At 54.1% G+C, this 20,807-nt stretch overlaps 1 protein-coding gene across 2 annotated transcripts in view; it reads right to left on the bottom strand.

Moving 5' to 3' along the window:
* SLC9A1 (solute carrier family 9 member A1) overlaps window positions 1–20,807 on the bottom strand; it is a 28,452-nt gene that overhangs the window by 7,133 nt on the left and 512 nt on the right. For both annotated transcript variants that reach the window (XM_030503676.1, XM_030503675.1), the window contains exon 2: window positions 1,243–1,703. In XM_030503676.1, the coding sequence (XP_030359536.1) occupies window positions 1,243–1,703 (461 nt within the window). The remainder of the gene's footprint in view (window positions 1–1,242; window positions 1,704–20,807) is intronic.

Consider the following 20,807-nt stretch of genomic DNA (forward strand, 5'->3'; position numbering starts at 1 on the left):
AGATCCAGGCTGGGGGACACATGACAAAGCCAACATCTGCCCTGTTCAGCCCAAAGGACAGCCCAAACCCTTAATGCAGCTTTGTAGCTAAGAGGACAACCTTGCAGGAGGAGCCCACCCCAGACTGTGTCACCTTCTCCCACCCTCAGACACATTCACTGGAAAGATCTTGAAAGCAGAAGCTGACACAGGCATGTTAGGATGGGAAAGGGGCTTTAGGGCCTAAGGGATGGCAGTGCTGGCAAGCAGGGAGAGGGCAAAGTGCCAGCTCCTGCCTACCAAGGCTGGGTCCTGGTACATGGGCAGGGGCAGACGTGACAGCAGAAGGCAAAGCATTCCCTAGGGATGGGAGTGGGGACACAGGCCCTGCAGGCAGCCCCTCTGCTCAAAAGTGGGGAGAAGTGCCTGGGAAAAGCCCTGTGGTGGGACAGCGTGTTCCTCGTCACCAGGAACCTTGTCAGCAGCCAGCTCTGGAATGGACAGCTGGGATATGGGAGAAGAGCCAGGAAAAAGCAGTGGGTTAGAAGTAAATGTAGAGGTCAGCTCTGCAGCGTGGAGAATGGCCAAGCCAGTAACGGGACACAGATCCCTTTGGAAGTGGCCTGATCCCCAAACCTTCCAAAGGTCCCTGCAAAGCTGCTGCTCCAAGGCTGGGGCTGAGGGGTGACCTGGGTGGGATCCAGACCGGCCACAGCCCCTGGGGCTCCCCCCTTGCCATGGCTGGCCATGTCCTGCCCTCCCACCTCTTTGGTGCTGCAATTGGAAGGCAGTGAGGAAGACCACACAAGGAAGGAAACAGGAGGGAGCAGCAGCCACATGGCAGTGCTGCCTAATCCAGTGCCAGCCCATGCTCCTGCTTGCTTCCCCAGGCACCAGCATGGCAGCAGGAGGCAATTCCACCCAGGAGAGCAGATTCCCAGGAGAGCAAGGCACCAGGAACAGACCTGCTCTTCACTGGCTGAGCACGTGCCCCCCGTCAACACAAACCACCAACTGAAATGCTTCACCTCAACCAACCTCTGCGGTGCTTTAAGCCACTATATTTAGCTTTGCATCTGCAAAGGGTTAGGAGCAAGTGGAGCTGCTACAGTTCAGCTGCAGGCACCTGAAGGCTGGTAATGACCCAGTCTATGGTTCTGCCCACAGGGCTTGACTGAGAGCTGCCAACCCTGGTGCCAGCACCCAGAGATACTCCACCAAAGCAAAGCCCATCCCCTCGGCCGATCGCCCTCATCCACTTACCACTGTGACAGCATCGTTGAGCAGGGACTCCCCGAAGACCAAGATGTGGAGCAGCTCGTTGATGTGGATCTCCTCAAAGACAGCGAGCACGGCCACCGGGTCCACAGCCGAGATGATGCTGCCGAAAAGCAGGTTGGCCAGGAGGCCAATGTGGTTGAGGCCAGGGCCACCGAGCTGGCACACGGCGTACATCAAGCCACCCAAGAAGAAGGCATTCCAAAGCGTCCCCACCACGGCGAAGATGAGGATAGTGCCCAGGTTCTCGGTGAATTGGCGCAAGGGGAGGAAATAGCCAGCATCCAAGATGATGGGTGGAAGGAGGAAGAGGAAGAAGATGTCTGACTTGAGGATGGGGGGCTTTTCACCCACCCCTTTGATGAGCCCCCCAACCAAAAGGCCCACCACGATGAGCAGGCAGCTCTCTGGAACGATGCTGGACACTGAAGGGATCACATGGAAGCCTGGAGAGAAGAAGGAGAAAGCAAGACACATGTTGGCTACATGAATGGAGGATGCTCTCTGTGGGAGGACACCCCTGCAGGAGTCAGGGATCAGTTCCCAGCCCTCCATGCACTCCACATTTGTGGAGCACTTTGTGTGCTTCAGTTTCCCCTTCTAACCCCCTTCTTCCCCATGCTGTAAAGTGGAAACTGCAGCTTCACCAGACCCACATCCCTTGGCATTGCCTGATCTCAGGCCAGACAGTAACAGTGAGACCTGGTGACAGAGTTTACCAGACAGCAGCCACCCCCTGGGCACACTGGGGTCCCTCAGTGAACCCCCAGACTCCCCTGACAGCTGTGTGCAGCACAGGCAGTTCTCACAACACAAGCTGTTGCTGGCTCCAGCTCTTCCGATCGCAGCTCCTCATCCCCGGCACACGTAGGCTCTGGCATTTCCCTCCCGTCAGACAGCAGCCTGCCCACCAGTGCTGTTGCACCCGGCGTGCCAGGCGCTGGCAGGAGGCAGCAGTGCCCGTCCCCACGCGTCCCTGATGCAGGGGATGGAGGGGAGATGGTGCTCGGTGGGGCTGAGGATGCAATTGGAGCTGCTCTTGCAGTCTCAGGAGGTTTTACATGGCCGGTTGCTGCTCCCAGGCATGGAGAAGAGACAGACATATCAGGGCTGTTCCTTGGGGTGGAAGGTGAGAGGAAACTCATTTTCCCCTTTTTGAATCACAGCACAACCCCAAGTGCAGGTCTCTGAGCCAACCATGACCCATTGGGACAACATCCATCCACCAAACTACCCCCCATCCTCTGCAACATGGGCATCTGCCTGCAGGGCTGGGCAGGCTGCATGATGACAACCAAAGCAGCACTTCAGCCAACGCACCAATACCCACAGAAGGATTTTGGGTTCCCTGGATCCTCTCCCAGGCTTTATAATGATTATTTTGAAGTGAGGCACATTTGCTCCCTGGCAAGGGAAGCAGTTTAAAATAAGGAACCCTGCCTTGGCATCCTGTGTTCCTCTGTTCCTTCCGTCCTGTGCCATCTGCACATCAATTCACAACAGATTAAACCCACCCCTCCCTAAAGAGCCACCATCCTGCTGCTGATCTGGAGCTGCTCAGCACCAACCTCAGAGCAAACTGCTCTGTGGCCTTCAGGTGTGGCCATGAGAGGAAGCCCGGGGGAGACGGGAAGCATCCGAGAGCTCTCCCAGTGCTCTCCCAAATGTGCAGCCACCTGCATTCAGGGATCTCCCAGGCTGGAAACGATTCCTGATTGTTCCTGTCTCTGCTCCCTCAGCAGCCCCTGCAAGCACTGAGCACCCCAAGGCAGCCCTGGCAGGGAGCTCCCTATGAGAGGGGAGGCGATAATCCCTTTTCCAAGCACAGCTCATGCAAACACCAGGAACAAGTGTCCCCTTCCAGCACACTGGGGCAATCATCCATCTCGGCACACACCAGCCCTGGGCTAGAATAAGGTTTAAAGCCACACAAGCAGTGAGAAGCCCACAGCAAATTAGTTCTTGCTTGCTAAGTATGTTCGATCATGACTAAAACACAAACACTGACAATTAAGCATCTCTCACTTCTTCCCCATGGGCCGCAGGATCCCATTCAATTGGAACATTCATGTGCTGATGTGAATTCAGTGGTTTAGAACCTTTTTGTAGAGCCCTAAAAATACACTCACACAGGCTGCATTTTAATTATGCCTTTGATTTAGTTGAATCTCATCCATGTTTTGCTTCTTGCTTGCTCTGCTCAGTATTTTTAGAGCACTCGAAAGCTGATCGGTACCAAGCTGTTGCTGGGATCCTGCTGGGATCCTGCTCTGAGTGCTGGGCCAGCATCCTGCTTTGGGGAGGGGGTAATAGGAAGAAACACTCTTGCCATGAGAGTGGTGCCAGCCGGGGTGAATTGCTCCGATCCCAGCTCTGCTCCTGGCTTTCTATGCCAGCGGAAGAGGGAGGCTGCAGCAGGATGCTGGGTGATGAGGATGTCATGGGCACATCCAGGGGCAGCGGGAAGGGTCATAAAATCATTGAATCCCAACCCGGTTTGGGTTGGAAGGGACCTTAAAGCTCATCCAGCTCCAACCCCTGCCACAGGCAGGGACACCTTCCACTAGAGCAGGTTGCTCCAAGCCCCTGTGTCCAACCTGCCCTTGAACACTGCCAGGGATGGGGCAGCCACAGCTCCTCTGGGCACCCTGTGCCAGCGCCTCAGCACCCTCACAGGGAAGAAATTCTGCCTCAGAGCTCATCTCAGTCTCCCCTCTGGCAGGTTAAAGCCATTCTCCTTGGCCTGTCCCTACAGGCCCTTGTCCAAAGCCCCTCTCCAGGTTTCCTGGAGCCCCTTTAGGCACTGGAGTTGCTCTAAGGTCTCCCCTTCAGGAGCCTTCTCTTCTCCAGGCTGCCCCAGCCCAGCTCTCACAGCCCGGCTCCAGAGCAGAGCTGCTCCAGCCCTCACAGCAGCTCCGTGGCTCCAGCAGCTCCACGTCCCTCTTGTGCTGTTGCCCCAGAGCTGGATCAGGACTGCAGGGGGGTCTCATGAGAGTGGAGTACGTAATAGCCTTAATAATAATACTAAGCCATTATAACCCCCAGGCTCCTGTTCTGGCTGCTTTGGTTAAAGGTTAAATCTCATGGTGGCCCTGCTGCAAACTGGGAGAAGCACCCACTGGGTTTTGGCTGGTTTCTCTGAACCCCTCTTACGGCAGAGAGGTCCCATGAGACCCCATTTCCCTGAGGGCCCCCACAACCCCCAAATCACCAGCACGGGGCATGTGCAGGCACCCAAGTTTCTTCCTTTGGAAAACAAACTCCACGGGAGCAGTTCCCCTATCAACAGCACGACACAGCTCCCAAACTATTAAAAGCAAGACCAGTTGAGTAAACACCAGCACTGAAAGCTTGAGCAAACAAGGAAAAGGGAATTCAGAAGTGAATAGTTCCTATTAAAATGGTTCCTTGTCTTCATCATGCATGTGCCCAGCAAGAGGAACATGGGAATCACTCTCTGCTGGTGGTCTGCTCATCCTCACTTAGGGCAGAAAGGTTCCCTACCAAGGGGGAACCAGGCTGCTTTTCCCAAGGCAGATGCAGTGCCATGTAAATATTTACTCCCAAACAAACAGCTTGGGAAAGACTCTGACTTACGTGTGGTTTTCTCCTTCCTCAGCTATATGTGGGTTACTGCAGCGCCGGTGCACGGCTCGGATGCAGTGCCTGGCTTTTATGTAAGCTCCATCCAGCAGCACCTGCTCCTTCACTGTCTCATGACTCCAAACCCACCATATCTGATCTGCTTCCATCGTCAGCCTGGGCAGGAAGAGCCTGAAGGGATATGGAGGGAAGAGAGGCAGAGGGAAGAGTGCTGGGCACCCAAGCCAGCCCCAGCATCCCCACCCTGTGTGAGCTCTGCTGTCAGAAAGAGCTGGGTCCCACACAAGCATTTGCCTGAGATGATGTTTCTTGCAGTGACTCTATGCCCTGAGCTGCTCACAGCAATTTGGAACTCTTCTCTGAAGGCCAGACGGGGATGATTTGCAGCTCTCAAGGCACTGGGAACCTACTGCAAAAGGGAGCAGGGAGCATCCCCCTTTGCTCAGCCCAGCCCCATCCCACAAGGGAAAGCCCCAAGGACAACATGCAAGATGTCCTTCAGCATCTGCAAGGTCTCTCCCCTCCCCACCCAATACCATTTCCCTGTTCCACCCATGCAGGACTTCTCTCCCCATCACCCTGGCTGCTGCAATACAGCTCCATGTGGCAGGAGACCCAAGGTCAGGCTTAGTCAGAGCTCTGGCAGTGCTCCCCTGGTTTTAAAGACCTCTCCCAAAGCAGCACAGAAAGAATATTGTAAGAACATTTTAATCAAACACTTATGATGAAAGCAAGGAGGCAAAGCCTTCACACACTGCCCTGCTCAAGGCCAGGTCATGGGGAGCTCCTCATCAACCAACACTCCCAGGTCCTTCTCCTCAGGGCTGGAGCTGGAACTGGAAGAGCCCCTGCAATCCCCATGGCCCTGAGAAACACTGGTGTCCAGAGGTGGTAACCTGCTGATGCTGGAGGCAGCCTCAACCATGAGACAGTGTCCCAGCCTTGGGGACTACACGGTCCCCCCCGCCCCCAGAGCCAGTCTCCGCAGCTTGAATCACCATCACATCCTCCTTAGAGCTGCAGGTTGAATTTGGCTGGGATTAATGTCCCCTCCTGTCCCAGGAGGAAAAGGAATGTGAAGGAGGAGGGATGAAAACCCACCCAGTGTTTGAGCTGGAGCTGGGCAAAGAGGGGGAGGAAAGAGGGAAGGGAGCATGTGGCGTGACTGGAAGGACTCGGCATGTTCATGGTTAAGTGGGATTAGAGCTTTTCCACCCCTGGAAAGGGAAGTCCTCCAGGTGATGCCCACCACAGGCCCAGGCACCCATGGGTGCTTGTTTGGGCTGCAGGGAGGGACTGAGCAGCCACGTGGCTTAGGTGCAGAGAGTGCTGCGGTGCTGGAAAAGCCCTGGGAGAAGGCAGAGAGTCCAGGAAGGGGGAGCAGGCATGCTCAGAAGGGCTGCCCTTCTGAAGGACACTGCAGAGAGCACAGCTGGAGGAGGCACACGTGTCTCAGCAGCACCAGGGCCCCTCCAAAGGCCACTTTAACCCTTCAGGACACCAGGCAGACAGGGTCTGGGAGGGCTATCAGACATGCAGCCATCAGCAAACCCATCACCCCCTTGATGAGGGATACACGCAGGTATGGACACCTTCCCATGCTCCTGTGGGACACAGGGTCCATGGAGAGCCCTGCCACGGGGGTGCTTTGCTGGACAAGCCCCAAAGTCACTGAGATGCCACCAGCCACAGGGACAAGTCATCTGCAAAGCCATTACCTGCACCATCCCTTCCTGTTTCTCCACTGAGAAGCAGCAGGCAGGGAGAAGGGCTGGGAATGGGCTCGGGGGTCTGCAGAGCACAGGGACCACCATGGCCTGACTTTCATGCCCTGTGTTTTGGGGTGATAGGGGGTCGAGGATGTGGGGCAGGATTAAAACCCTGTGAAGGATGGTGACACAGGAACAGAACATTTTGTAACTGGCTCCCATGGGAAAACCCAGCTCAGGCCACCAGATTTTGGCTGCAGCTTCTCTCCATTCATCCCTTTCCCTCCCCAAAAAGGCAACGGATTGTTGCCTTCCCCTGCCTGACCATCAGCTGCTGCTGCAGTTGCCCAAAGATCAGCCAGGCTTTGCTCATTGCTGGTGGCCTCCAGCACAACCCTCCTGGGATGTCTCATAGCTGCTGGGAGCATGTCTCAGCCCTGCTGTAAAATGGAGCTGGATCCATCGACCTGCCTGCACAGACAGGCAGTAAGGTGCCTGGGGAAGGGCGCAGAGAGAAAGCAGCGTGCGCTCAGCAGCGGCACTGGCACCAGATGTCATGGGCAAATCTCGAGGGAAGAGGAGGAACTAAATAGCTGGTGATTTACACCTAAAAATAGAGCAAGGCCAGGCTCATATCACCCTGCAAAGGGAGGTGGTAAACCCATGATACTTAAATTACATCCATTGCATCTCACAAGCTTCAACGTCACCTCCTGCCACCGAGCACCAAGGCAGCCGGGGGTGGCACATGTGAGGCCCAGCAGCAGCTTTGGCTTTGCCAAACCCTCTTCAGCTTCATAGAGCAGGTCCCAGTCTCCCAAGTGCTCTCCTGCAGCTCTCTTTGGGCTGGTTTCAGCAATATGAGTTGGTTGGGGCAGCCTTTTAGAGACACATCAGATGGCTCAATGTCCGGAAGGGTAAAACTTTGATTTTCCACCTCAGAAATGACATTTCCTGGTTAGAAGTTGACTTGTTTTGTCGTTTGGTTCAAAGACACAGGTACAGAACAAGCTCCTACGCACAAGCATTTCCTCCAGATTAAACCAAATGTTTCGTTCAAGCCTCATTATTTTGTTGTCACTAATTACAAAGAAAAGCCAAGGAGCAGGAAGGGAATTAATTTCAACTGCTTTTTGTGACTCACTGAGTTAATGTAGATACCACACAGAGGCCACACAGCCAGCACGCACCCAAACTTTGCTACAAAGCAAGCACAGGGAGAGAAGGGAAAAGCAAGACATCCAGCCCTAATTTGAAGGATCCCTCTTCTGCACCCCAGCCTCCAATGAGCAGGGGTGTAGGCAGGAAGGGAGATGAAGCCCGGAGGGTCTGTCCACCCTAATGCAAAGTGCCCAGCACAGTCTGTCTCCCGTGGCGACCAACTCCCAGACCTCAGTTCTGAGCTGGATGCTGCAGTCAACAGCCATTAACACCCATTGCTAATTGGCAAAGGTACAGCTTTGTTTTCCCTTGGTGTGGCTGCACCGTCCCCCTTTGCTACAGACATTGCTCAAACAGTGGGCTCCACCTTGCAGGTGCTGAATTAGCCCTTGTTTTCCCTCTCTTCCCACCACACTGCAAACAAACCAGGAGCAAAGGGAAGGAGTTCCCTGTGATAGGAGACCCAGAGCCGCCTGGTACGGCCTCCAGGTCCCTCAATCTCATGTATTCATTCCCAGTGCCCACGGCAAGGCAAGCGTGCATGAGAAAGTGACCTGCCTGCACCCTGCCTGCTTCCCAGCAGAAAACACCACTGATAGCATCGCGCCAGCCCACCACTGAGTCAAAACCTATCAGCTACAGAACAAGCAGCAGACACTGTCAGGTAGGAGCATGCAACAGCCCTCTGTAGCTTAGCTGCTCAGCCACAGCAACTGATAACATGCATTGGTCTGGCCCTTGCAGACCTGGCAAGCACTTGTGCAAACCAGCTTGGCCAAGCCCTTGAAGTACAGCTACGTTAGCAAAAGGAGGCATCCTGCTGGGCAGCATCACGGCACAAGGGAAGAGCCCTCCACCCCAGGCAAAGGGCAGACAGGTTCCCTGCATCCCTACTCTGCATCTCTGCCAGGAGGGGCTGGCAGGGTTTGCAGCAGGGCTGCAATATCTGACACCTTCCCAGCTGCACCATCCTCCTGCAGCAGCACTTTGCAGCCAGTTCCCATTGGCACGCCCTGAATAATCCTCTGATGGGAGAGGAGACAAGTCTAGACACCGCCAAGGCAGCGGGAGAGAGCAGACAGGCACTTGCCTTTCCCAAACCTCAGTGTCCCCTAGGGACCTGTGGGGAGCAAAGCCCATGCCCCAGGATAGGATAAGCAGAGAATAAGCTGCAGCCAGAGCCTTCCTCCTCAGGAGATGCTAACAGCTCCCTGTGCACATAGAGCATCAGCAGGAGTGATGCTGGTCTGGCTTTCTGCAGGGTCAAGGGCTAAGGAGAGGACAGCTCAGAGTTGGTCTGGGGTGCTGCTAGGATAAGCAACGGCTGTGGGCACTGGTGCTAATGGGAGCGGGTTGGCATGCTGTTGAATCAGCCATTACAGGGCATGGAGGGGGCTGTGAGCAGGGGGGCACTGCTCCTCCCCATGCTGCACTGCTCACTGGCACAACACAGCTGGGAGCACAGAGGGCAAGGAGCTGAGCTACGCTGCCCATGAGCCCCACACAGGCAGCAAGAGCCAGGGCAGAGCAAGGCAAAGCAGGGCAAAGACTCTTCTGGTAACTCAGTGCCTGCAGCAGTATCAAGTAGGAATGTGCCTCTCATCCTCACCATTGTGCCAGAACCTTGCCTTCCCGGGAGCACCTCCCCTGCATCCCTGGGGCTGCCAGCTCTGCCAAGGGCTGTCATTGCCTGCCTCCAGAGGGATGCAGGGGTGTCAAACCTGACACCCCATCACTGCAGCCCCCTCCCAGCCATGAGCAATGTCAGCAGAGCAATACCCAGTGATGGTGGTGGCACCACCTGGAAACCACAAGGTTGTTCCTTTCGTGCAGGGCTGGATGTGGAGATGCAGAAAGGTCTCGGAAAGAGGAGCAGCCTGGGGAACACAACCAAAGGCATCACTGCATCCTGCAGCAGATGGAATGACGAGCTGCATGCAGATGAGCCCAGCTCTGACACCCCCCAGAAGCCAAACACTCCCCTTAGCAAGGGAAAACTCATTTGCTCTGCCCAGAGCCCTGCTGGGAGGTCGCAGGGAAGGAGGCTGCTGCGCTGCAGGGGCGGGGGGCCCTCGGTGGCAGTGCTGCAGTGCTGCAGAGCAGGAGGAGGGTGCAACAGGAGTGCAGGAGAGCTCTGAATCATCCGCAGGCACCCTGGCTATCAGCCTGCCAGGATGGGCGGCCCCCTGCAGAGAGCTGCTGCATGCACTTACAAACAGGCTGTTTACACAGAGCAAGAGAACTTCAATGATAACAAGGAGAGATCCCTTCCTGGGGCCCAATGCAGGCACAGCACCAGCTCACCCCCCCAGCACAAAGCTCCTTGCTTTGCAGTTTGCCCACTCAGCTTTTCCCCCATGCAAAGGGGCTGTGTCCCTTTCTTCTCCCAAGCACCCAGCATGGAACAGCTCAGGGAAGCCCGGCAAGACTTCTGCATCGTCCAACTCCTGGTGTTCCCTGCAAACCAGACAGAAAATGTTCATGCCACCGAGCCTGCAGCTTCACAGACAAGTGCCAAGCTGCTGGGAGCAAGTCCTCCCAGTGAAACCTTGCTGCCCCGACCCAGTAGGTCTGGTCAGGCAGGCGAGCCAGCAACAGCCCCAGAGCTGCCTAATTCTACTCCTCCAACTCTAAAAGACACATTAATTCATTAAGATCAATCCAAACTAAAGAGTCTCTGTGCTCCTCTGTGCTGCATGGAGCAGCTTGCAGCAAACTCTAATTATGGCGATGGGAAAGGGACTCATCCTGCTCGACCACAGCCTCCTCACCCAATAGCACCTTGGCTGGGTTGAGAGAGCTCTGGTGAACACTGGGGAGGACAGGGAGGATAGCATCAGCCTCCCAGGAGAAGACGACGCCTGTTACTGTTATGTTCCTACCATAACATACTGTGGCAGCAATCCATGGACATAGGTGTGTAGGAGAAACACTTAAATACTCTTTTTTGTTCCAAGAGCAGGGAGAAGCAATGCAGCAAAGCACATACCCTCATTTTACCTCCAAAGCACTCACAAGAAATTAACAGATCAATTGGGAGTCTTTTACAGAGCTGGTATTAATTTCCTCCCAGCTGTAAAAGGAAATGAGAGACAAAAGACATTAAATGGATTTGCCCAAGTCCCCAAGTGAGCAGCGTGAGAGCTGGCGTGAGAACCCAGCAGCTCCCCATTTCCAGCTCTGTGTTTAGATAATGCTTCTCCTTCAAACCAGAAGAAAAGCCAAGGACACGCTGCAAGAGAAGTAGATATTAAGAAAGCCCTATTGAAGACTGAGAAGCACATGCTGCTTTGGGCTGTCACCCAACAGCTACACCATTTCAAGTAAGGAGGAACTGGAGCCACCTGGAGATGCTGCTGGAGCAAGTGCTGACGGCCTGGGAGGCTTCAAGGTTTGGTCCCATCACATTGTGAAGAAACCTCTTGCAGACCCAGCTGTGCTGAGCAGAGCAGCTCTACTCCACCCTCCACCTCTCTGCAGCTCCATGAGGAGATGCTGCAAAACCCAGCGCTCTCCTCTGGAGGAGCAATGAGAGGGTTTGGCGCTACGTGCCATTAACAACCTCCAGTGACTCCCAGGTACTCCAGTAACCCCAGTCCCTGCTGACTGCATTCCTCTAACGGGCATGGTACAAGGCTGCTCCCAAGCCACAGGCTGAGATTAGCAAACCTGCCTGAAGCCTTCAGGCATGCTCCACACGCAGGTTTTCTAAGGCGGGACCATATGGATTGTTACCAGCCTGTGGCAGTCACGCAGCAGGAACCAGGCACACAGGTATGGAGGCGTACAGGGACAAATTGCCATGCAAATGTTCTGCTGCTGTGGCTCCAAGACTCATTTTAACCTTTTTTCCACCATTTCCCATCGAGAGCCAGCAAGGCTGGGTTCTTCCTGCCATAGCTCATTTACCCCGGAAAGCCCAGTTCTCTATAGGCAACAGCATCCTCATCCGGTTTTATCTTCTTCAGAAGTATCAGAACAGCAACAACAGCCGGACTTGAGCATTTGGAGCTAATAAAAGAGTGTCTGGAAACACTGCTCCAGCTCTAGGGAAAGGGGCCAGCAGCTAAACACAACTGACCAGCCACGCTCTTCCCAGGCTGCTTCAGCTGAATGCCATGAATAGCTGGGCTAGGAGGGGTCAGTGCAGCACGTCTGCCTCGAGCTGGGGGTCTCCTAGACCAGAATCCTCCCACTTACTTTCTGCATAGTGCAAAGCAAAACTTCACACTGTTTAATGCAGATTTAACTGCATTGCTCTGGAGCAGAAATGACTCAAGACCTTGTGGAGAGATGGTCCCTGGTCACCCAAAATCAGGCTACAATCTGGTCACCCAGAATAAGGCTCTATTCTCCTAGCTCCTTGACCTCAAGCACATGGCACAGCACACACAGTTCCTGCTGGCCCTTAAAGCCTCGGGAAGAGTTAAAGCTGAGCCAGCCCAAGGTGAGCATGGTCAAGCTCCCCAGTCAGAGCAATGCCAATCGCCCTTCCCAGGAAGGGCAGATTTCCTACCAGGAACACGGGCAGGAAGGACAAACAAAAGCTTTTCAGGAAACAACCTGTTGGTCTCCACTCCACCAGGAGGGAGGAGGTAATTGCAATTATCACTGATTACTACCGGGCTTTGCAAACCCAGACAAAGCAACACCGCTCACAGCACACGCCAGCAGCGGGTTGAGAGCCAACACGAGCACCCAGTCACCTTCTCTTCCCTAGTTCTTGGCAGGAGCTGCCAGCACGCAGAGATCCCACTGCCTGAGGCACCCTGGTGAGGCCAGGAGCTGGAGAACCATCCCCATCAGTTGCCATTTCCAGCATCCCCTCTCCATTGGGATGCAGGCAATGCTGTTTCACACCCAGCCAAGTGAACAGAAGTGCTCCTGGGAGCAGATGCTCTCCCCTCTCTGCAGCACTTCACAGAGAGAAGAGCCTGTACATTGCAAAATGCACCCCCCAAGGACCAAAGCTGCAGTGGGAAAAGTGCTCCCAAGGGAAACTGAGGCACTAGAAGGACTGGATACACCAGCTTTTCTCTTTAAAGGCCTGTGTGTGTGTAAATCTGCACCTATGGCATTTGTACTCCAGAAGCAGGGTGGGAAGCTACCTTCTTTCCAAATCCATCAGTAAGAATTAACATGTCGTGACTCCAAAATGCTGCATAATTCCAGGCACTGGGAAAAGGAGTCTGCTTCTGCAGATTTGCATCTTGCGGCATTGCTAAAGAGAGGGGAATGACTTCCCTGCCAGCACTCACAAGCAAGTGAAATTGAAAAGCTGTCCCTCGAGGTTGATTGTGTTGTGACTTTCTGGAGACAAAGAGCATTGATGCTACGACATTTATGAGTCACTCCTGGGCAACCCAAGGAAACGCATTTGTTCTCTTCCCATTACAAGAAGTACTTTGCATTCTCCAACCTTCCGCTCAGGGAACTCAAAACATCACCCCAGCCTCAAACAAGCCTTTGGTCAGTCCTGTCCCTCTCAAATCCACCCCGCAGGTGGGTCAAGCTCTCTTGGGAAGGGAGCACCAAAGGCACCACAGCACCAGATTTATTCTCACTACTCCCCTCCAAGCACTGATCAATCTTTGATCTCACCTTTTCTGCCAAGCACGCAGCAACGTGTGTGTACACGCCTGCCTGCAGAGCTTTGCATTTCAGGTCTTCCTTCCCAAGCACAAACACGTGTTCTTCTGCCCCAGGAAAGAGCAGGAGAACAAAGCATGCCAAGATAGCCATCCCTCCATTAACACACAACTGGAGGATGTTGGAAAATTCAAGACATAAGCAAAACACCAAGCACCATGTAGAATAGATGGCAAACATAGAGTTTGCCTCTATATCATAGAGTCATAGAATCCCAGACAGGTTTGGGTTGGAAGGGACCTTAAAGCTCCTCCAGTTCCAACCCCCTGCCATGGGCAGGGACACCTTCCACTAGAGCAGGTTGCTCCAAGCCCCGTCCAACCTGGCCTTGAGCTCTTACACCATGAAATGAGAGGACCAAGCATGGATACTTGGTTCAAATCAAACCCTTGCCACAACCTCCCTTCCCTTTGAAGGCAGCCAGCCCAGATTTCAAATCACTGAGGGTGTTCTCAAACCTACCCCAGCAGCTTTGAGCCCCAATGGGTGAGAAGAAGCTGTTGACAAGCCAGGCAAGGCAGGGAAGCCAGCACATGGGAGAGGTGTAACCCAGCTCCATCTGTGTTTTCACAGAGCATTCCGGATGGATTTCAGTTTTTATTTGAACAAATGAAGCCTTGGGAAGCCAAAAGAGAAAAATAATGAAGAAAAATCAAATGTTTACAAGGCAGCTGCAGTAATTCATCCTCATTATTGCTTAAAGTTTTCTCTCTCCGTACCCACAACTCAAATGCTGCTATAGTAAAGGACTCGCTCCTGCATGACTCCTACAGCCCCATCATCTCTGAAGTCTATAGGCAAACCCCAGGACTTGCAGGAGGGAAAAGGGAAAGGATTATGTTAATGAAATACTCTTTTGCAAGCCTTTGAGCTTCTGGTTTTTACAGGAGCGACTGAGATGCCTGTCACATCTGCAGAAGGGCTCCAGTCCCTTGGTGCCACAGGTTTGTCACCCAAAGAACCACTCTCTCCCCTTCCCTCCACCACTGTTCAGCCTTCCCTTCTCCCACATGTGATTCTCAATCCCTAAAGGATTCTATTTAGCCTCACTAATTACAGACAAAAGACTGGTTCTCCACCCCGCTAATTCCCAAGGGAACTCCAGCACCTCTGGGTAACGTGGATAAGCCGTGGTTGGGTGCCTGGGCAATTTGGGATGGAGGACACGAACCAACCAGGCCAAATAGCGGTGTGCTCTGCTCCTACCCCACAAACCACCCCAGCTCTATTGGAGGACTCAGAGGAGGGAGAACTTCACAGCATCTCTCTCTGAAAGCCAGGCCAGCACCCATCTGGGCTCTGGCCATTGCAGGACTTGCAAGTCAACACCCACATCCTGCCCCTGAGCTCTTGCATTGGGTGTCCAAGCCTTCCTTAATAAATGGGATGAAACAACAGCTTCAGTTCCTGAGTGGCCTCAAGGTCCAGAAAGCAGACCCAGGCATCACTGCAGGCACAAGGGTCTGCGTGGGGTGCGAAGCCAGGGCTGCAACTGAGTGTAATCCTGCTTTAATGGACATTAGGGCTCACCGGGGAGGTATGGGCTATGATTACAGATGTCTTCAGCTTTTCCCACTCCATCACCATCCTGTACTTCACAGCAGGAATCTTTCACTCTTCCAGCCTTAATTAATGTAATGGTTTTCTCAGCTCCATAGAGGGAACAGTTTGGAGGGTTTTTTGCTCAGGCATCAACAATGGGCAGAGCAGGGAGGGGGGGAAAAATGCCGTGGCTGTTCTTTCTGAGATGGCAAAACAGAGAGAAAGGGAAACCACAGCATGTGTTTGGATCATTCCCCAATAAGGAAGTGGGAATGCAACAAGTCTGCATTAGAAGAGGTTGTTTAAATTCATTATCATCACAATTTACACTTTTGTAGCACCAGCTGCATGGGTATTTCAAAATCCTTTCCTAACATCTATTCATCGAGCCTCAATTCCCCTGCAGAACATCCACGAGCTCACCAATACAAACCAGGAAGCATCTGGGGTGATCTCAGACCACACACCACCTTGGTATCTGCACCCACACATGAAATCAGCCAGGGTTTTAAAACAAACATTTCCCTCATCAACCACTCCCATGGATCCAGCTGAAACAACCCCGACACCTCCAGCAGCCCTTCCCACAGCCAAGCTTTGCTGATGGCCATCCCCAGCACAGCCCTGCTTGGAGCCCAAAAGAAGCCAATCTTGTGGTGGCAGAAGAGAACCCCCAGCGCGCTCATCCCATCCATCAGACACGTATTTCCAACATGATGACAGTGCTGGGGCAGTGCACATCTTGGAAGGTTTCTTTGCTGTCCCCTTTCCAACCCTTGGAGGTGGCACCAGCAGCAGTGTACCCACACCCCACACCAGTGGCTTTGCTCCGGGGTGTTTCTGCCCCATCTGGTCTTAAGATGCAATTCCTACATCTTGTGTCATGTTTCCTACCCCGCTTATCACCCCCAAACCAAACCAACCCTCAAGTCCATCAACTCACAGGTCCCTGTGAGACCTATGGGTGGGCCCTTCCAAAATCCAGGGTTTCAGGGGAGGGATGTGGGCTGCTAAAAGCATCTGGAAAGCACCCGAGTGTTTTAGCACCCAAACCTCACTGCCAGCCTCTACAAATGTTTCTCTAGCTTGAAATCGTCCCTGTTCCTCCACAAGGCTCCACAACCCCACTTGCATCCATCACGCTTTGCTCTTCTTCTCCCAGCTCCTATCACCAGCCCACAGGCACTGGGAACTTCCTTCAACTTCTTCCTCCCCAGACACCAACACTGGGTACAGTTGGTACAGGCCAAAGGTAACTGCCACTGCAGGAGCCTGACACCGGGATGCCCCTTGCCTGGTAAACCAGGCTGAGATATGTCACCAAGCAACCCCCAAAGCAGCAGCACGTCCCCACATCCCACAGTGCTCCCTGCAGTTCTGGGCTCCCTTTCCGCTCGCTCAGCACAGCCTCTCCCAGCCCAACAATCACATGCAACAATCAATCTTCAAGTACCAGGTTGGTGCTGGTTGGGAGGGAGGGAAGGAGAGGGAACACCCCTGACAACAGCCTGACCCAGAGACATGCTGAGTGCTGCGAAGGAGGAAGGAGAGACAGCAGTGACTCAGTGCTTGCTACAGGCTCCAAACCCAACTGGAGCACTGTATCACGCAGCGAGCTTGCGTCTAGCGCACACCAGTGAGCAAAAGTAGGGTACGAGCTCAGCTCGAAAGCAGAGCCTCATGGGGACCCTCTGCAGTAACATCCAGCATGGACACGTAGGACATCAAGTCCCCGCTTATGGGGTCTGGCTGAGATGGAGTTCATTTTCTCCATAGCTGTCCTCTATGTATTAGTGTTCCCCACAGTGCTGTGTGTTGGTAGCCAGGAAGGGGTTGAGAACACTCTGATTTGGCCACTGCTGAGCAGTGCTCCGCAGCATCAAGGCTGCCTCTCCAACATTCCTCCCTTAGCAGGAGGCTGGAGATGGGCAAGATCTGTGGGAGGGGACACAGCTGGGACAGCGGACCCCAACTGTCCAAAGGGACATTCCACACCACAGGACATCTGCTCAGCAATAAAAGTAATGAGAAAGGAGGAGGACGGAGGACATTCCTTATGCCTTTCAGAGCAACCACTATGTGCACTGAAGCCCTGCTTCCCGGGAAGTGGCTGGACATGGCCTGCTGATGGGAAGAAGAGAATGAATCTTCTGTGGTTTCCCTTGCTTCCATGTGTGGCCTTTCCTTTTCCCTTATTGAACTGTCTTTATCTTGACCCATCAGAGTTTTTTCCACCTTATTTTCTCCCCATCCTGTTCTGCCAAGGAGGGAAGGGATAGAGCGGCTTGGTTGGCACATGGTGCCCACCCAAGGCCAACCATCACATTCCACTACATGCTTGAGCAGCAAAGTGGAATGGCCAGGATGCTCCAAGGAGGCTTGGGAAGCTCTCAGAGGCTGAAGAGCCAATTGGTGCAGACAGGAATTGCCTCAATCAAAGGCAGCTCCTAATGCACTATGGAAATATGACTGCAATGCTTTTCTGCTTTGAAAGATGTCCTCTGGAGACGCAGGTAACCCCAATTCTTCTCCAAGAGCTGGTGCTTTGCAATACACCTCTGACCAGCAGGCCCCAGCCAAAGGCCTGCTAACCACAATCTGTTATTTACATTCCTGACTCACTCCTTCCCCTGCCCCTGAAATGGAGAGATCTGAATTCCCCTGAACATCTCCTAGAGCCACGTCAGCTCCTCAGAACCAGGAAACCAGGTTCTTGTGCCCCGGCCCTTCCCTACCACTCCTTGGGCACAGAGGGAAGGAAACCCTTACAGTATCCTTGCAAAACCCTGGAGACAGGCACAGAGGGCTTCTGGCCTGGACATTTTATGAAGGTCTGACCTTCTGCAGCGATGCAACAGGTTAAGGCACTGTCTGGCTGCAACCCTCAGCCATAAAGGCTTCTCCACTTTTACTGCCAAAGTCCAGCCGCCACCAGATGTGGTCTGCACGTAGCTGGTGGGGCTTTGGAAAGGCATGGTTGTAGCTATCCCTCACCCCATCTTCTCCTACACAGTCTGAAAATACCGTGTGAGTACGAAGTGAAGCAGCCAGCACCAGTCTTCCCCTTCTCAGCTGGGATTAGCAAAGCAGAAACAGCTGACGCCTGCAGGACACGCTGGGGTGACCAGTCCCTCTGTCCCAGAAAGCGACACCCTGTCACGTGTGAATCCTCCAGGAACCAACAAAGACTATGTCAAGAAGGGAAGGGCTCAACCCACACCTTTGATTCCCCAAACTAACTCGCAGTCAGGGCTGCTGGAGAGAGGATAAATCCCTTGGAAGGGACTGTCTGAAGTGTCAAGAGTGATGAGGGGAAACTGAGCCGCAGGACAAGGGTCAGGCTGTATCTCCTGGCCCAGAGGAGAGCCCTGTAAAGACTTCTGGGCTTCTCTATGTGGTCGCCCTGCACTACACTGGTGGGTGACAGCCCAAAGCCATTCACAGGGATGAAGACTCAGTTTTGCAGCAACATGTGGCTCAATGACCAGCCCTAACCCGGTAGAGGGGTGTCTGGAGTTCAGGGAGAAGCTGGGGAAGGTGGCAGGCTGTCATGGACAGCCCATGCTGCACAAATTCCCCCTCTTGGAGTAAAGCTGTTTGTCCTCTGCACCGTGAGAGTTTGCAGCGTCACTCTGATGCATCAACGAATGCACATTAACAGGACGGGGGGGAGAGGAAGCACTGCAAACTCCTCTTCTGCTCATCATCCCCCTTCCCCTCTACATGGAAACTGGATGCTCCAAACCCTGCCTGGTTTAGGGAGCCTGGAGACTTGCGTGTCTTATCCTGCCATCACCGGTTGTACTGCACAGGCACACCAAGAGCTATCCCTGGGCGGAAAAAAGGCTATTTGGCTGCTCTCAAACAACATCCTCTGATCCAGGGTGGGACTGATGGAGCCAGTGAGCAACGAGACCTTTTTGCAGGTCACGAGCAGAGCAAGTCTGACAGTTCAGCTGTACCAGCAGCTTGGGGACTCCACACCAAGGCAAGGTGAACAAGCAATGCTATTCCCTTCAGAACCCTGGAGAGGAGGCCAAGCAGAAGGATGCTCCAGGCCTGCTCTGCTGTTGAAGCCCCTGTGAGAGGGGTAGGTAACCTAAGGTATGGATTGTGGCATAATCCACATCCCTGGAGTGCTGCAGAGCACCTGCCATCTCCAAAGGCCCCTTGCCAAGTTTGCAAGGCAGCTCCTCCTAAAATATACCCCCTCGACACCCAGCCTTGCATAATACTTATAGCACGTAAGAACCAGCGGGGCTCAGCTCGCTGCCAGAAATAACTTCTCCTGCAGCACATCCGAGCCCTAACTTCAGGCAAGAAGCAGCTTCATGCAGTCCTGCTGAGGGAGGGTGCCCATGGGAGGGGGACAGTCAGTGGGCAGCAATGTCCCCCGTGTCCTCCACCGTGTCTGTCCCCGCGGAGCCGCTTTCTGCTGTCCATTCTGGTGCTTTCCAGGGGCAGTTCCTCAGAGCAGGGCCGCAGGCCAGTGCTGTTAGCCCCTCCTTTCTCCACCAGCTTCCGCACAGATACTTCTGATTTCATCACTCTGCTCTGCGAGGCAGGAGGACTGCAAACGCAGTGCAATAGCCCCGAGCAGCTACCAGAGGTCGCTTAATCCGCGCTGGGTGAGCCCTTGGAAAGGAGATTTCGGGGCTGCGTTTCCTGCGAGGCACCTTCCAGCTAAATGCACCTTAAATCGTTGTAGGCAAAGCTGGGAAGGGATAAACCCCACGGATACCACCTGGTTCTGCTCCGACTGCTTGTCTCCCAGACAGGCACGAAGCCTCCGGGTCTGAAGTGTTTGCACTCCTGCGCCTACATGTAAATAAACCACGCAGGAGGGACTGTGGAAATAGGGCTTTGCTGCCTACACATCCCCAGGGGTGTGGGAAGGGGATGAGGTATGTTGAGGCAAAGCTGAGCAGGGAGAACTGAGCTCCTTGGGGGTCTCTCGTACCCCTCGGGCCAGGCCAGGGCAGAGTTTCCAACCAGCACCAGCTTCAAAAGAGCCCCCAAAGCAAGATTTCAGTGGGCAGAGCTGCCGTTCCCATTCTTAGATTGCTGGTGGCGATTGAGAGGCAAAATGAAGGCAGGCAGAGCTGCCTTCCCTCCCATCACCGCGCTACAGCAGGAACAGGCAAACGCTTCACCTATCCTGGCTTTGTATGACCACTGAGGGGACCGGGGCCAGCCCAACCTCCCGGTTGAAGAGATTTGAGATGTATCCCAAAGTTACATCACTTGGGGATATTTCGGTTGGTATCGATTCAGCTGCACAAGTTTGGAAAACACTTTGTCAACAACCCCCGCGCCGGCAGGCGGATGCTTGCCCAGAGAGGGGCATTGGAGAGGGTGACTTTTCCCAGCCCTCTGGCCCCTGATGCTCCTCATCTTTAGGGCAGGAATCCTCCAGAGGCTTTGCACCATGGGCAGCTGCCACCCTGGTGTGCTATGGAGGGCAGAAACGGTTGGCTGAAGCACCGGGAGGTTTTGAAGTGACTTCTCCAAGGTTACAAAATGCATCCGTGGTTGAGAAAGGAAGGAAACAAACCAGATGCTTCCGTAGGGAGGATAGGAAACCGAGCAGGGGATGGTCAGGGGTTGGGGAGCACCTCCAGCCCTGTTCCCAGCCGGTGAGATGAGCAAGGCCGTGCTGAGCAGAGAGGCCGGCATGCTGCTGCCCTGTCTACCAGGTCTTGACAGACCCAAGGTCGTGGGGAGAGCAGTGCCCACCCCTGCCCCAGGGTAGCTGGGGGGTATGCAGGGGATGCTCCAGCAGGTCCCTCCCTGGCATGCTCTGGGAGTCCCACCCTGGGGCGTCTGTGCTGTTCAGCCAGTGACTTCCCATGCTGGGATGCTCCAGGGGACCCCTCCTTAGGATGC

This window comes from Strigops habroptila, chromosome 12, assembly GCF_004027225.2.
Source record: "Strigops habroptila isolate Jane chromosome 12, bStrHab1.2.pri, whole genome shotgun sequence".
NCBI lineage: Eukaryota > Metazoa > Chordata > Aves > Psittaciformes > Psittacidae > Strigops > Strigops habroptila.